The 18,500-nt window shown below is 40.2% G+C and overlaps 1 protein-coding gene across 3 annotated transcripts in view; it reads right to left on the bottom strand.

The window, feature by feature from the left end:
- sdk1a (sidekick cell adhesion molecule 1a) overlaps positions 1–18,500 on the bottom strand; it is a 1,556,037-nt gene that overhangs the window by 373,017 nt on the left and 1,164,520 nt on the right. For all 3 annotated transcript variants that reach the window (XM_039774120.1, XM_039774121.1, XM_039774122.1), the window contains one exon: positions 9,711–9,794. In XM_039774120.1, the coding sequence (XP_039630054.1) occupies positions 9,711–9,794 (84 nt within the window). The remainder of the gene's footprint in view (positions 1–9,710; positions 9,795–18,500) is intronic.

The following is an 18,500-nucleotide window of genomic DNA, read 5'->3' as shown; positions in this document are numbered from 1 at the left end:
ATGTTATCATCCAGTTGAAGCTCAGAACTGGCCAACTGGAGGTCGCGGTGGCAACTTAATAATAACGCATACAAGAACGCAAGATCACCCCCCACCCTACCCAGAAGAGGGTGGGTTAGGGTTGATTTCACCCTACAGTATTTTTAGTCCAACAATGAGAAACATGTGTACCAAGCTTCATGAAAATAGCTACAGCCGTTCAGAAGTGATACTGGAACATACATACACACATGTAAATACATTGACTTTTATATCTATCTATCTATCTATCTATCTATCTATCTATCTATCTATCTATCTATCTATCTATCTATCTATCTATCTATCTATCTGATGCGGTGCCTTTCAAATCTATCTATCCATTTATTATGTAGTGCCCATTACATCTATCTCTCTATATGTCAGCCATACCACCTGCACCCTCAGAACAGGTCCTCCACCTGAAGCTAAGCATGTTTGGGCCCAGCCACTACATGGATGGGAGACCATCTCAGAAAAACTTGGGTTTCTGCTGGAAGAGGTGTTGCTGAGGCTATCAAGAGGTACTTACCCTGTGGTCTATATGTGGATTCTAATGCCCCCAGTGCAGTGAAGGGGAAACTTGTGCTGTAAAAATTGGTGCGGCCCTTTGAACTAAAACCAAGGTCCTGATTCTTGGTGGCCATAAAGAATCTTTTGGCGCTTTTCCACTGCATAGTACGGCACGACACGGTTCAGTTCAGCTCACTTTTGGGGGATTTTCCACCTCGGAACAGTACCTGGTACCTGGTCATTTTTTTAGTACCACCTCAGCCGAGGTTCCAAGCGCGCCGAACCGTTACCAAAACGTGACGTGTAAACTCTGCTGGTCACTGATTGGCCGGAGAAAATTGTCATTACTGCGTCACTGGCTATTCTTTTCTTTAAAGGTACACACACGCGGAAGTTTGTGTCCCGTCTCTCCATCACTGGACGCAGTTTGTTGCATAAGTGGATGAATGTTTCTTCAGACATTCGAAAGTTCTCTAGCCACTGAGTGTTTGTAAAACCGGGAACAATCACATCCCACTACTCTGAAGCACGGTTAAATGTCCAAACAGATGGTCTGTTGTGGCGACTTTTTTGCAAAATGTGGAAGATCTGTAATATACAGAATCAGCATTTTAATGTTACACTGGCAGTTAAGTTCATTTTATGCTTTGCAACAGTGATAAAAGTTAGCTAGTGATGTGCTTTTTTTAGATGCTTACCCTTGCGCGTCGTCGAGCTAAAGTGTTGTCGTTGTCTGCGTGTTGTTGTAAAAGTTCCACGGTGTCACGGCAGTAGAGGCGGTGCAACTATAACGACACGTGAATAATCCCGCCCACTCTAAAGCGGTACTAAACTGCAGTCGAAACGCAAACCGAGCCGAACTGAGCCGAACCAAGGTGAGCTGTACTGAACCGTGCTGTGCCGTACTATGCAGTGGAAAAGTGCCTTATGAGTGTCTTTTGAATAAGAGTAGTGGGTAACCTGATGTCCTGGCTAAATTGCTCATCATGGCCTCGTCCTTTCTAATCATCCCATGTCCCTTATCAGCTAACTGTGTCTCTCACCACTTTACCACCTAATTGCTGTTCTGTGGTGAGAGCCCTGAAGCAAAAATGTATATTGTTGTATCATCTATTTCTCTATGTATCTTATAGTGTCGTTCATAGCTAGGTATCTGTAGCATTTATCTCTCTATCCTACAGTTTCTTAAACGTCTTAAACATCTGCTTTTTGAGTCATGCTGGGTCATAACTCACTGTTGTATTCAATGGGAAAGGGTCACTTACTGTACATTTTGCAAAGGGACTACTGGGATGTCACCTGGGGTAATTTAAACATTGGACATTACTCTGTTATGACTGTCAGTGGCAAATTTCTACATTTGGTCAAACACCCCCAGCAATGACTGTCAACAGCACTTCTTTAAGGAGAACCCCTGTTGGTGGCGATTATCCAAGGGGGGGTCCAACCTAATTCTGACGGTCATTTATTGGGTCTTGAAAATATAAGAAATGCAACATGGTGTCATGAGAAAAAACACTGCTCCATCCACCTAGAAACACTTTCTTCTTACTTTAGACTCCATGATAATGTGGCCCTTTCCTTTCTAGGGGGTCACACTAACACAGTGTTTCTCATCCTTTAAGTATTTGCGACCTGAGTTTTCATAACAGTTTTAATCGCGCCCCCCTAACGTTTTTTTGAAACACTAATAAAATGTATTCCTATATTTATTACTGCCGATACACCGCTACAAGTTTTATTATACCTACTTAACTTTTATTGACATTTATCTAACTCTGTATTTATTTCTCTAGTATCAGAATGTCGTTTAAGTTAATTTGTTTTGATTTCAATAGATGTATTTTACATATTTTCGATTCTTGTTTTCTTTTTTTCACATCTTTGCGCCCCCCTAGGGGGGTGTGCCCCACAGGTTGAGAACTGCCGCACTAACAGGTTAAAACATCCATTTAAAAATATTTTAAGGCTACTCTTCACTGCTGGCTCTTGATGATCTCCGACATCACTGCTCAGTAAATCTTTTTTCAGTCTTCTCCTAAAGTTCTATTAGTGGTTTCTTGGCTCAAAGTATAATGAGGCAGAAATGCAGATAGCACACCCTCCAAAAGGAGACGCTCTCATGGTCAAACCCAAATGGTGACTAGACAGGGTTGTCGCTGTCCTTTAGTTCCTGCTGATTATGAGGTCTCTACTCTGCCCTCTGAATCCAGCTGGTCAAATTCGCGTCAAGCACCTTCAAGTGAGGACATGCAACTGACAAGAAGGAAACAGAGAAAGTGTTGTTCTGTTATCTGGTCCAAACAACACAGGTACTGTTCCCAGCACACCCTGAAGGTGTGCTATCTGTAATTCGGCATTTGTAATACACTACTATTCCACGTAAAATGGATGGGTGTGTAGTGGGTTCTGGGTAGCATTATTGTGTTCACGTGACCATATGTGACGATTCGAGTTCTGCTCCATGCTCCCATCTGCTGTTCGGGAGCCCTTGAACCATACACCATCAGTAATTTTACCGATGAGCTAGACAGTGAGGCAACAACATAGCAACGGGAAGGTACAAAGTGCAAAAGTGCTTTTATTTATAAACAATCAAAAACAAAGTGTTCAAAGTAAAGTGCAGTGCAGAGTCATTAAATAAATAAATAATCCATCATAAAACAAAGTGTCACATGGAGGTTAAAATAGAAAAAACACAATCCTTTAAAGACAAAGTTAAAACATTGCTAGAAGCAGTCCTTTAAAACAATGATAAGCCCAGTGCTTCTTTTACACTAGCGTCTCACCTGCTTCTCCCGTTTGGACTTTGCAGCAAGCCAGACGCTCTCTCTGCACCTGACCTTCTTTCACTTCCACGGTCAGTCGCCCTTCACTGGTCACTCCCGCTACTCGATCATTCAGCGGGAGTGACCACTACTACAACTCCTGGGTGTCGGCCTAACACCCAGGCTTCCGTACAGCTGCCTGCGAGCATTCACTCACTCGCTCGCTCACCTGCACCGGCTCTCTCTCTCTCTCTCTCTCATGTGTCCTGCTTTCTCCAGCCACCTCCGTCTTTCTTTCTTTCCTTGTTCTACCTTTTTTTCCTAGCCAGCTCGTGCTTCTATATATGTTGAGAGGGCATAGCAGCTGTGGTAAAGTAGCATCACCAGGAACAATCCCGGATGTGGGCAGTCCCTTACCTGTGCACTTAGGTGAGACACGTCCACACCGCAGATCGCCCTGAGAACTGCTTCAGCCACATCCACCACGCCCCCATGCTAAGCCGCGAGCGCGGTGATTATTTATCTAAAACTGGCCTTTGCTGAGAGCTGTGGACCCGCTATACCACACCACCTCCATCTATTACAACTCCTAACCACAGTCTGAAAGTGAGGCCTAGCAGCTGATGTGGTGGACAGTAAACTGAGTGATCACGGGCTCACTCTTTAGCATTGACTAGCTATGTGACCCTGAGCAAACTACTTAAGCTGCCACAACAGTTACAAATGGATATTTAAACTAATATACTGTATTGCTGTACTAGTAGAGGTGCTGGTCATTAGGGAAAGGAGAACAAAGAAGCAGAATGTGCCCTTGTGGCTTGTCACTTCCTTCCATCTTTTGTTTTGTTTTGTCTTCTCTCTCTCATTCCACAGCTTTAACTTGTTCAGTTTTCATTCCGCGTTCCCAACACTGGGCACGTTAAAGAGGATCCACTCAATATGTGTAATCGAAAGCTCAATCTGCAGCTGTCCCCAGGCTTCTGCGATGTAATTAAATGGGTCCTGAGCTTGATTGCAAATTAACCCCATGTTGATTTTGAAGACCAACAGCAGGAGAAGGATGAAGGTCATCACAGGGTCGTACCTCAGATGAGGCTGCACTCCGCTTTAGAAAGCAGCCAGTCGCGAAATCCTTGCAGACATCCGCTCCCTGTCTATGAAGAATACAGCCTTGTGAAACACCCAGTCTACAGGTGACACGTGCACTATACCATTCCTATTTACATTTTATAATAACTCTGTAAAAGGCTCTCAAGACTTTAGAACAAACCGGAAACAAAATAAAACCTCTTGCTATCCTTTTTTTTGTTTTGTTTTTCTTAGGCTTAATCAAATTTGGAATCACAGGGAGTAGGTGCCCAACCAGTATGACTGAGTGTAAGGCAGGCTTTAACCCCAGAAGAGATGGAATATGGCACAGACAGTTTAATGTGGCTTAGCAGTACTCATTATTTTTCAACAGCTGCACATACCAGTTCAATCCAACAGATGGTGTACCTCACTCGTACTTTAAATTATGTTACTGCGTTTAGGGTGGAATGGGTGGAGGAGAGTATCAGGAGTGATTTGTGACAGACGGGTAACAGCAAGAGTGAAAGGGAAGGTCTACAGGACGGTAGTGAGACCAGCTATGTTATATGGGCTGGAGATGGTGGGACTGACCAGAAAGCAGGAGACACAGCTGGAGGTGGCACAGTTAAAGATGCTAAGATTTGCATTGGGCATAATGAGGATGGATAGGATTAGAAATGAGGACATTGGGAGAGAAAGTCAGAGAGGCGAGATTGCATTGGTTTGGACATGTGCAGAGGAGAAATGCTGGGTATATTGGGAGAAGGATGTTAAGGATAGAGCTGGCAAGTAAGAGGAAAAAAGGAAGGCCTAAGAGGAGGTTTATGGATGTGGTGAGAAAGGACATAAAGGTGGTGGGTGTAACAGAGCAAGATGCAGAGGACAGAAAGATATGGAACAAGATGATCTGCTGTGGTGACCCCCAATGGGAGTAGTTAAAAGAGGAAAAAGAAGACTATGTTTGCACAGGGCTATTTATTGCCATCCCTGCTTGTGTTACAGCACCAGTCTAATGAATGCCACGAACTGTGAAGTACCGTTGTTGTTCACTTATGAAGGTTCAAACCAAAAGATGGCTCCAAATATTAATGGATGTGCTTGGGTTTGCCTGGCCTGCTGTGTTCAGTAGTTCAAATCAATTCAGATTATTTTGTATATCGCTCTTCATTGACTGCAATAAGTTTACAGGTGAATGAATTTACAAACTTTCCAAATGACTAATTACATAATGAATGTATGTAAAGACACAGACTTCTTTAAACACACATGAATAAAAAATTCCAAAATGATTACCATGAATGTAACCTAACAGAACTTGTCCATTAACATTATTATTGAGCTATGGCTAATTGCCAGTAGAGGAGAGGAAAAGAAAAGCTTAACTCATCAGTGTTAAGGTGATTAAGATATACTCAGAAATAAAAATAAAGAGAAGGGAACAAATGCAATTGTGCTTTATTATATTCTTTTGCTGTGTATTAGTTACAGTATATCTAGCATACTGGCGATTGATATAATGTATATATTCAAGAATTAATTGGTGATTTAAAGAAAGAAGCAGCTTTCTGAAAATAAGCCATTATAAGTTTTAACAATATGATAAGAATTTCTGTTATATATGTGACGGGTCTGAGAATTGACCACACAGGGTGAGGCTGTGTGGACATCTCAGAAGCATGAGTGCCTAAAATCACAGACTGGCACCATTTACATTCTGTGAGTCCAATGCCCCCCAGGAAGAAAGCCTCGACCAAAAGGGGTAAGTAAAATAATAATAATAATAATAATAATAACACTACACTTTATTTATTTAGCACTTCACAAATTAAAAATGAACAAGAGGGCATATACAACATTGGATTCAAAATAATATCTGAATAATATACTAAATAAAGCTAAATACAGGAAACGCAAAGCTCTGACAATAAACCAGAATACAAATACAAAACACTACAAGAAAACACTGATAGTACTATGGTGTTGTACCGTCTTAGCCATTATGGATACAATGAGAAGTCAAGCAAAATGACACCTGTTATTGACAAACTGAACCGATTACAATATCGTAATCTGCTAACTGAACCTATCACAATATCGTAATCTATTCAGTTAGCCAACAAAAGGTGTCATTTTGCTTTTTGCTTGACTTCTCATTGCACAAGTCGTGATACAAACACAAATCATCGTGAGCACCAGGGCGAAGAAAGTAAACTGACAGAAAATGTCAAATTGTCAGGGTAAGTACAAATCACTTTCTGAACAAATGAGCTTTAAGTTGTTTTTCAAAAGAATACATTAAGTCAGCTAATTTAATTAATAAAATTATGACTCTGAAAGAGATGCCAGTTTACAACTTAATTACCTGTGTATCCTTTCCTTCTTCTCTGCCTGAAATTGGAGAGGAGGCTTACATGCCAGAAGCAAAGCATGTGCTGGAATGGGGTTGAGTTGTGCTGAATGGGGGGATTCAGCCCTACACTATGACATATCATTTGTTTAGGAGGCACATCAAGGAAACTAGACTTGTATAAATTGAGGCTAATAAAGCAACTCTCTCATTCTCTATCTCTGACATTTTTCCACCCTGATGAGAGGCCATCTATCTCTTCATCTCTTCTCTACTCCATTCATGGAGAAGGTTTTTCCACCCAAAAGCCAGAGGCCAATCAACATATTAAAACAGAGAGCCACCGGGTAGTAAACATGTTGGACACAAGATGAACTTCGTATTATCAGGTTGTATTGTTTTACCAACACTCATTTTACTGTATTTTTGGAAACCTTTACTTAATCTATGTACAAATAAAAAGGTAACTTTCTTTCCTGCCTGTTCAAGCACTCTGTTTAATCATCTGGGATTACTGTAGTTGTGTTTATCCAAAATTACCAAAGTTCTGCAGCCTTTAGTTTGCTTCATAAGATGATTCAAGCACCAGTGTGACGTGTGATCAAATAATTCCACAGACAAAATATTTTTGCTTTAAAAGTTTTAGTAATATTTCAAAGCAAAACAGTTTGCAAGAAAAAAAAGAGAAAAAAATGACAGAACAAAGAAAAGAAAAGTTCTTGTTTAAGAAAAGTTCTGTTTGAAGCTTATAAGTCTTGTTTCATTTCTCTAAGTTTGATCATAGAGCCGCACTTGAGGCACTATAGACATGTTAGACATGGTCAGAAAACTGCATGCCATCTCCTGTTCACAAACATATCTAGTAGTCTGTGCTAGCCGTAAGTTACTTCCTAACTGGCTTAATGAACATTCTGTTCTTCAGATATGGCTAAGAAAGTTCTATCTCTGCTACAAGACTATACCATATCCTAGTAATTATGAGATTCTAACATTCTACAGAAAGTAAGCAAGCACAATATGTTTTTAACATTAAACATTGGCCCTTACAATTACAGATGTACAAGAAATGAGGAAGTATGGAACTAGCATAGCAGTCAATCCTGACTGTGTGGTAAGAGTATGGGATTTTGGGCTTTTGGTTATGCTCTATGTAACAAAGAGTATAAAGAGAGGAATATGGTCACCCTAGGACCCTATCATGACAAAACACCTGCAGAAAACAAACCTCTTGGTGTTCCAGGGTGAGTTATAACACAAGGTCAAAAGACAAAGCCACAGTCCTGGAGCCCTCGGCCACGTGGCTGCACACCCCCTTCATTAACACTAGAATTACCAGAGCCTACGAGAAAACTCATAAATCTGGCCCACCTTAAATCCGTTTGCACCTCTCCGTCAGCGTTTTTGTCCTGTAAATATGCCGATTAAGACAAGCAGCAAGCAGCCGGCTATTCCATCCCCCACCATCGCAGAACGTTCACTAAATTCTCCCAGCTCATGCCTTGTTTGATTATCTGGGAGTGAATAAACTGCTGGAGTTTTAGAGTGGAAATAATAGATCGTTATTTGGAACACATGCATTTCATGTATGTTCCATTTCTACAGTAATCTGTGTAAACATATTGTTAAAACAGAAACTTTTTCATATTTTAGTAATATATGTTACAGAATGTAGACATTACATCCCAGATAATCAAACAAGGCATGGACTGGGAGAATTTAGTAAACGTTATGCGACGGTGGGGGATGGAATAGCTGGCTGCTTGCTGCTTGTCTTAATCGGCACATTTACAGGACAAAAAAGCTGACAGGGAGGTGCGAACGGATTTGAGGTGGGCCGGATTTACGAGTTTTCTCATAGGCTCTGGTAATTCTAGTGTTAAGTCTGTGTTGGTCAACTAATATGATGACAGAATCTTTCAGTCGAGGCAGAACCATACTGACTTCACTCATAAGGCTTGACCAAAAGTTAGCAATAAATAAAAGTGTTGACTTTTAAAATGACTTGCTTCTTTTGGAGGTACAAACCAACTGATATTCCAGTACGGTACAGTCTTAAATTTCTTTGTGTTTAAATTCCTGTAGTGTATTAGAGTTAGTCCATCACATGTGGCTTACCAATGTGAATTGTTGTGTTTGAATGCTGTTAACCACCACTTATTCATTTTAGAAATTTACGAGGGGCAGTCAAGAAGTTCACTGAATTGTGATAATTGTGAGATTACGCACACATTGCTGTGGAGGGAAGTGCAGCCTATCTGTAAACAGTTACAAGAAGTCTGGATTATTTTCAGCGTGCAGTATTGTTTAAATTGCCATTTGAGTCAGACGTGTGCATAGTCATTTGGTGCAAAGTTGCAGTTCGAACAACGTGATAACATCAAGTTCATGTGCAAATTGGGGAAATCAACTTCAGATACACTAGAGGCACTGCAATGCTGAAGCTGATTTCCCCAATTTGCACATGAGCTTGATGTTAGCACGTTGTTTGAACTGCGACATTGCGCCTAATGACTATGCACACGTCTAACTCAAGTGGTAATTAAAACAATACTGCACGCCAAATCCAATCCAGACCTGTTGTAACTGGTCTACAGACGGGCTGCACTCCCCTCCACAACAATGTGTGCGTAATCTGATCTCTCACTCTCTCGCTATACCACAATTAAGGGAACTTTTTGACTGCCCCTTGTATTTACTGTGAATTGTCATTTGTGTTTGATGCTAGCTTAGCAGTTTGAACCAACATTTATGAATTGTTGCTTTTGTTTCGTGTTAACTGGGCTTGCTGAGTTTGTTAATTTAAAATAAAGGAGTGCTCCACTGTTAATTGTTTAATTCATTTCGGTGAGTGAGCATGATTTAGGACTGTTTACTGCTACATGTTATCAGTCACAATGCTGACATGTGTGGTATCCAAATTTATGCCTTTTAAGGAACTTGGAAATGAGAAAACATTGAAAATTCAAAAGAAAAGAAGAAGATAACTAACTCACCTCGAACAGGGCATTGAATAGTCACAGACTTGTCCACTTCTCCCACGATCCTTTCTTCAGGCTCTGTGATAAAATATGGAGGATCTGGAAAAAATCACATGAAACAAGCTGAGTGACAGAGGTTTTTCATCTTGTTTTACTCTACACCAGATGATAAGCACATCTGTAAGGCTGCTATTAGCCTTTTTTGGGGTTATAAACGAGGAACGTTCAAAAAGTTTCCGCACTTTTATATTTCCGTTGGAAATGGTGAAGGCGGGAGGAGTAGTAGTAATTGGTAATTCATCTCCACATGTGTGCTCAGTATGAGGATCAAGTTCTCTCTCGTAGAGTCATCTATGAGTGGATTGAAATGTTTGAAAATGGCCATACTAGTGTGACGGATGCAGAGTGCGCTCCAGACGTCCAGCTACAGTTACGACCAAGAGGAATGAAGAAAGAACCCTGGAACTGATTCGCAAAAACAGAAGAATAACAGTTGAAGAGGTTGTAGGATTCATGACATCTTTAAGTTCGGTAAAGTGTGTGATTGGTGGGTGCCTAAGCAACTGACAGAGGAGCATAAGTGCAAGCACTTTGACATTTGTTCCCGATGCTTGGCCCAAAGAAGGTGGAAATTTTCTGCAGCAGATGGTCATTGGTGATGAAATGTGGGTTCACCATTGCGAGCCTGAAAGCAAGCAGTATCGCAAAGGAAGGTGACTATGTCGAAAAATTATGTAATTTTTTTTGAAATTCTTAATAAATAGAATTAAAATAAGTGTGGAAACTTTTTGAACGTCCCTTGTACATATTGTGGGCCCCCTGTTCCTTTTCAGCCATCTTCTCAGTGAGGGTTGGATGCCCCAAGTGGTCACTTAGCTCACTGAAACCAGAAACACGTCTGTGAAAAAGCTCTCCCTTTATGGATGCCAACTACTCAGACATTGCTTATTCTTCTCTTGTTTACAGTCTTTTAATAGTAATACACTCTGCTATTCTGTCTAGGAAGCCCAATTCAACATCTGCTCTAACTTTCATAGATTCGACAATTATGGAAAAGCACAAAGTTTTACACCTTAAAATCAGTTATGAAAGAAGAATTACCAAACCCTAACATTTGCCCATCTCACTGGCTTCATACAGTAACAGGATGTGCCAACAAACATCCAGTAACGCGGCCTGAAGACATAATGGAGGCTGCTTTTCACAGCACTGCTTAGCACATCCACCTTCTCCTTGCAGCATCTTCTTCAACAATTTTTTGGTGAGTGACCGATGGTACGCCACGTAGTTCATGGGAAGTCCACCCCTTTTCATTTCTTCTACCATTTATGGTTTATGTTTATGATGGAGGAAGGAAGTCAGGACTAGGGATCTTTGTGGGGTGCTCCTTGAGTCGCTTCATGTGCTATTTCCCCTTCCTTCTGTCTCCTCAAAATTTTTATGAAAATGTACAGTAAGAGATGGATTGAGATATACACTGAGCAGGATGATGCTAACCCAGAATTTACACTGCTCATTTCTTTAGTATTTCATTTTTTTAACTACATTATTTTCTTCAACATCTTTAAACCTCACCCCAGGGGTGAGCTTAGCATTTTTCTCTTAATTAGAACTTTCATTTATTGAGATTTTCATGATTTCATTGTATTCTTCTTTACTCACAAAACGTAGGCACACAATATCTAAAATAAAGACCAAGTGAATAAAATGAAAGGTGATACATAGAAATTAAACTCTATCCCAGAAGAACTCTCATGTACAAGCCCCCACTCACCAGCCCACCCATTTAAATCAGCTAATTACCCTAACATGAACTTTGAAATGTGGGAGGAAAGGAAAATCACGCAGGCTTTACACAGAGCACAACAACGTTGTGACATAAACCCAGACTTCTGGGGCTGTGGCTAACTACTGTGCCACCATGCTGCCCGGGTTGCACTCCATTAACCTTAATTTTGCAAAATTCTGAGTGTCTTTGCTGTGAAAAGTGTGCTGTAATGTATAGATTATAATATTAACATGAACAGCATTTTAAAAATTAAGTTTAAATCATTAGTAACATTAGAAAAAAGCTTGATTTTATTGAAAAGCTTCCTGGTGCAGATTGCTGTAAATGTTACTAATTAAAAATTCAGTTTGACTGTTGGCCATGAATGACAGCTAAAAATATATCAGGATTTCTGTGCCACATTTCTCACGGTGGAGAAAAAAAGATTATCAATTGATCTATCTATTGTGGCGGGTGGCTGGGGACTGTGCCCAGCCGGGATGCCGAGAAGGACCGGGAGAGGGCAGCTGCCCTGGCTTGTGTGGGGGCCCCGGGAATTAAGCATGGAAGCTCAACCCTGTAGGGGCCTGTGGCTAGTGCCAGGGGATGTCCTGAAGACTCTGAAGCTCTGGCGTCAGTACTTCCACCACACCCGGAGGTGCTGTCGGAAGTATTACCAGGGACACCCGACGTGCTTCCGGATGCCACACCAGGAATTGTGTGCAGGACTGATTATTGTAAATATTGTAAATAAACATGTGGCGGTGTTTGAACCATTGGTGTCTGCCTGTCTGTATCGAGGCTGATCTCCACACTATCTATGGAATTCATATCTGTTTCTTTTATAAACTGTCTATCTATCTATCTATCTATCTATCTATCATATAGTGCCTTTCATATCTATCAATCTATCTATCTATCTAACATATAGTGCCTTTCATATCTATCAATCTATCTATCTATCTATCTCATATAGTGTCTTTCATATCTTTCTATCTATCATATAGTGCCTTTCATATCTATCAATCTATCTATCATATAGTGCCTTTTATATCTATCTATCTATCTATCTATCTAATAAGATCAATTAACAGTCCGAATGATGCACTGATTGTGAATTTGATTGGATTAAAGCCTGCAGCCACAGGGCTCCTCCAGAACTAAATGAGAAAAGCGCCTCCATTATCATTGCTCCTCCACAGAGTATGGCACATCATGAGTATCTGCTCACCAACAGTCTCTGATGCTTTTTTTATAGCGTGCAAGAAATATTTTCTGCACTTGTTCGAATCTAGAGATCTAATGCCAAGAACCTTGCAAAGAATGGGTCTGTATATAAACAATGATACATATGGTGGACTCATTCACTAAGACAGGCCATCATGTTTGTGCCCCAGAACAGGGCTCTGTGTCAGAGGGGGTCTCTGTCAGAAGGTCTAGGAGTTTTCAAGGCCGCTTGAAATACAGATGGACAGCAAAGACAGCCCTGTGTTCTTCTCTATTCTCCACACTGCTGCATACATTTATCTGCTGACAGATGACAGATGCACCTTCCATTAAAGTGCCACTGACTCGTGATTATCAATTGCGCCCAACATATATCTTCTAATTGTTCAATTGATTTTTTGTAAACAGTGAATTATGCCATTTTGATTACAAGGAGGAATTGATCTCCTTGATGCGCTCTGCTGACAAAGTTCTTCACTTGGTTAAGGTCAAGGATAACGACGCCTCCCCCATAGCCATGCCACCCAAGTCTCAGTTTCACATTTTCAATTAAAGAGTGAGAAGCTTCCCTCAACAAAAATGGCAAAAAAAAAAAAAGCGCGTGCAGACATTGCTGATAAGCAAGTCCTCATCACTGTGGTGGTACTGCAGAGCAGAGTGGACGAGTCATTTATGCAGACAACCTTTTTACTCTTTTATTATACACCCAGACATGCTGAGAGATGAACTAAGTAACTCGATCAATGACAATTTATATAGTGCCTTTGTTAGTCAGCACTGTACTCTGTAGTGCAGATACAACGCCCTTCTTGAAGCCTCTCTGTAAACAGCTCAGTGAAAAAATTCACAATGAAATACATGACTGAAATTTATGAGGTCATGAATGCCAAAAATTTGCTGGAAAAATTACAGATATAAATTATGTATATATCTATGTACGTGCTGCTTGCCATTTTTAATATTAGCTAAATATTTCGCATTTTCTTTAAAATATTTGGGATTGTGCAGTAGTTCATTCAGCCATCTCATGGCTTCAGCATCCTGGGTTCGAGTTTGCACATTCTCCCCGAGTTTGTGTAGGTTTTTCTCTTGGCCTTCTGGTTTTTCTTTCAAAGATGTTCTGGCAGGCAATTAAAAATTAGGCCTATGAAGTGTGCTTGTGTGCGTGAGCCCTATGATGGATTGTACAAGACATGCTAATGACCCTATAAGCTTTGTAGGAGAAGAACAGCCATCCCGGCCAGGAAGTAGCATGGATTATTATCTGGATGGGAGGCCAAAGAGGAATGGTGGAGGTAGATGGATTGGCTGGCAGGGCGGAAAGATAACTGTGCCCAGGTGCTACAAAATCATGGATGGACCAGTAGAAGCTGGAACTTGGGAGTGGTTCCATCCCTCATGCACTAGGTGGCAGTGGTCATCGTATGACAATCAAGTTTGGACAACTGCAGGGAGTCCAGAAGTGCAGCCCTGTAGGGGTTCCCTGGGATTGGTAGAGGGCGCTGTTGGAGGAGGCCCACTCTACTTTGTCTATGGTCCAGAAATGCTTCCTAGAGGAGACAGAATGGCACTGGAAGCATTCCTAGGTTCGGCATTAAAGGAAGCCTACCCACTCAAAACTCAGATGAGATGGAGAAGAAGGAATTGTTGGTTTATTGTGCCTGTTGGTTTTATTGTGGCTTATTAATGTAGAGGTGATTGAGGAACGTGCTTTGGTAGAATAAAAATCCTTTATTTAATTCATATAGTGTGCTTTCTGGTGCCCCCTTATGGTCACAGCTTGTATAATAAAATGTATTGTTGTTCCCAATTCCACGGTTGTCTCCTAATCAGTGCTATGTTCTCCCAGGATGGTCTCTGGCCCGTAACATTGACTGAGTGGATTTTAAAATTCTGTGTTTCATCGCTGTGGAGACACACCCGGAAAAGATTTGCACTGTGGTGAACTGTCAGCAATGAGCTGCGAACCCACGACGCCTGGCACAGAAACTCTCAGCTCTGTAGTGGCCATCTCTGAACACCGTGAATGGTGCGCTTCTGTAATGTTTGCGAACAGACAAGGTTTGAGGGTGAGCCACGAAAAGAGTGAAACGAGGAGATAAAAAATAATGAGACAAAATTTATGATTGAAAAATAAGCGCTAAGGTCAATTATACCAGGAATCAAATACAGCAAAGTTAGCAATATCAATTAGAGATTAAGGTATTGAATGTTTTCATGGGTGACTTTTTATCCCGTTACATTACGACTGAAGGTTACGACCTCCAGGGACACAGCCCAGGCAACTGGTACTTACGTCCCAATAGGGGAAAACCAAAAGTTAAACCAATAAGGAACAGAGGAATCTAGACACTACAATTATATTCAGTGACCCTAAACATCTTCAAAACATGTGTATAATGTACATACCTGAATTAATATAAGAGCATTGAAACAAATACCCAACATGTTCCAGGTGACGACAGCTGAACGCCCTCTCTGCCAACTCCCAACTTTACTGTGCAGCCTCGCAACTACACTCCACCCATCCACAGTGCAAATCTCATCCTCATCGCCAAGTGAAATACACAACAAAATCATCTCCGCTCAAAGATCTGCACTGTGGTGACCTGTCAGTGGTCAGTCACGAAGTCACAAAGTCTGCCTTACAAGTGATCTCCTTGCAGCGTAAGCGAATTAGAAAAACTCCATTAGACGAGAGTGAAGAGGCCATCTCTGAACACTGCAAGTGAAGTGCTTCCTGGTGACATCCCCTCTCTTTGCCGTGGACATGGACAAGCCAGGCAGACTGTTTCAGCCATTTAAAGGACATGCGAGAGCAAAGACCAAGCCGGACCAGAGACTAACCAACATAAGACAGTGAGCCTCCTGCTAGTCTAGGCAAGATGATCTGATTATTGTCCAAGTTTTATTCATATTATTTTGCTAACACTCACATTTGTACTCTGCTTATATTTTTGGAATATTATCTATAATACATGATGAATGCCAGAGATGATGGTCGCTTCTAAAATTTTTGACAAACTAGATGATCGCCTCGGGTGGCAAAATTTGGAGGGTGGGTCTGACATTTTATTTTTTTTTGTAACATACCTACAAATACCCAGACTCAACACAACTGTCCAATTATATTGTTTTAATATTATTTTTACATACTAGCAATGTTTGATCCTAAATTGATGAACAACAACAATGATAATGATAATAATAACAATGATCATCAAATTATAGAATGGAAGACACAAACATGGCAAAATGAAATGAAACAATCAAAACAGCAACAGGACTGCAGCTCTTGATCGCATTGCTAAAGGCTGATTTAATTCAAACTATGATCATCTCCCAAATGGGCTTACATTACAATTCATATTAAAACTTGGCAAATATTGTTATCTGTTATCTGTTGTTCACTAACCATCTATGAGATCTGCTTTTGGCACGCTAAAGCACTTCTCCATAGTCCATCTGTTGCCAAAAAAACTCTGTGAGGTCGTGCATTGATTGGATAGTTATATTCCATTATTTGCATACACAAGGATACCATAAACAGAAATCATGGGCAAAGATTCTGATTTAAAGATAATCATCATACTTCAGCTTCATTGAATGTTGTATATTATATTAAGCTTTTCAGTTATTTTTTTTTTTTTAATTCAAATGACATGTACTGTATATGGTACAGTGCAGGCTTAGTAAGGTTAGTGACACCATCATTGTAAGGGGTAGGGTGAGGGAAGGCCATATCAGAATCACATGGGTACACTTACTCTATTTATAAAATTTTTATTTTAAAGGACATACCCATCCTACTAACTGTTTCAGCTCAAATGTCTATATTTAGGTCCTACACACATCCTAAATTATGAATTTAGGTATATCTACATTTTATAAATATTATATTTTATATTTTTGATACCTAATAAGGGGTTTTATTTCAATACCCCCTATTGGTCAAATTTAAACACTTCAAATTATAATTAGTGTAGACATTCTCTTTATCTGGATATCAAAAGAACTCCAACAGCAGACAATAAGAACTAAAATTACACTGCTACACTGTCATTTACCATTCCAATACTACCAAGCCCTTTCAAAAAATTGGGATCCAGTATACCTAACACTGTCCCATTCCATATTACACTTGGTGGCCATGTATTAGGATACCTCTACTAAAAACAATACGCATTTAACAAATACCATTAAACAAACCATAAAATAAAATACAAAGAAAGGGGTTAAGATAAGGGTTAGGGCAGGGGTAGACAATAGAAAGATAAGAAACAAAACTTTCACATCGGGGACCCGAGTAATAAATCTATTCTTAACTTCGGGACCTTGTTTAAAGGGGTTAAGATAAGGTAGGGTTTAAAAAGAGACTTCAAAATGACAGTGTAAGTGTGAACTTGATTATGCAAAGAAACTTTTTTTTTCTTTAGAAAAAAGTCAAATGCAATAAATAAATAAATAAAACCTGCCAATTCCTATTTGAGTTCTGATATGGCACCCCTCAACAGTGTATTTTTCCGAGACTTCAGTATATAATTAGCCGCCCCCTTGACATTCTCTCAAACTGTAAATTCACTGTTTTGTATCCAAAACCTCCTTACTTTGCTCAGCCCAGTCCTTGCTCCTCTGTCCTGTCTCCAGGTTTCAGTGTACAGGTCTGGCAGCGATGATTCCACTCAAAGCAAAGGGGTGGCGGGGTGTCATTTACAACTTCGACTAGGGCAGCAAAAATGCTAGTGCCGTCCCTTACAGGTCATGTAACATATAAAGGCTATAGCAAGAATGTGGGACATTGTGCTCAGATCTACATAATAAAGAGTATAAAAGTACAGTAGAATAAGGGGACCCTGAGATCCTACCGCAACAAAGCTTAAACAAAATTTGAACAATACATGTAGACAACACTATTATAAATATAAACTGACTACATTCTGTGTGTTCAGTCCTCAGCTAATGGATTCACTAAGCAGTGGTCCTCAACACCAGACCCATCGAAACTGAGGATGAACAGAAATGGATTTTCTTCAGACATTGTGCTGCTATCTTAATCATAAACTGTCACCCAAATACACTTTATTCTATGCATATTCACAACATTCTAATAGTGGCTTTGTTAATTATTGATGAAATGTAAAAACTCCTTGGTGAACCATGACTGGCACTTCATCCCCGAGACTGCTGTGTGTGTATACTAGTGCAATGTTAGTTTTAACAGGGCAGCAAACCATCTGCTTTAACTTCAGATTGAGTTTAGATTTTAATTAATAGTGGATTTTAAGAAGCAAGAACAAGAATCACAGCCTGGTGAAGTTCAGTAAACAATTGAGTACGTCAAATGATTTTAGGGCAATTCAAAAACCAAAATCCAAGGCTTCACAATAAGCATTAAAGTATAATATCATACATTACGATACCAAGGATAAAGGTTCAAGCCCATGCAACTGTTATGCCGGCAGGAATGAGATATAAGAGGGCGACTGGAAGACAAGGACATAAATAAATAATAAAGAAAGGTGAGGGTCACAACTAGGAGAATAAGTGTCAGTAACCAAAGCCAGGAATTGCAATACAAAAATCAAAGACTGAAGAATTACAAGGAGCTCAGAAACAAAAGAAACAAAACAAATAACATTTTTTAAAATGTTTAAAGGGTTTAGGACTCGGGGTACTCAGATGAGTAGGCATACCTTTTAATAACCTTTCATTCTTTTGTGTTGTGATTGACAGGTCACGACCTCTGTGGACACACCCACTCCGGGATGGTCCTAGCAAGAGGAATACACAACAGTGACAGCACAATAATG

This window comes from Polypterus senegalus, chromosome 13 (assembly GCF_016835505.1).
Source record: "Polypterus senegalus isolate Bchr_013 chromosome 13, ASM1683550v1, whole genome shotgun sequence".
NCBI classification, from domain to species: domain Eukaryota; kingdom Metazoa; phylum Chordata; class Cladistia; order Polypteriformes; family Polypteridae; genus Polypterus; species Polypterus senegalus.
The sequence above is the reverse complement of the archived record's forward strand: the minus strand, read 5'-3'. Positions and strand labels throughout refer to the sequence as shown.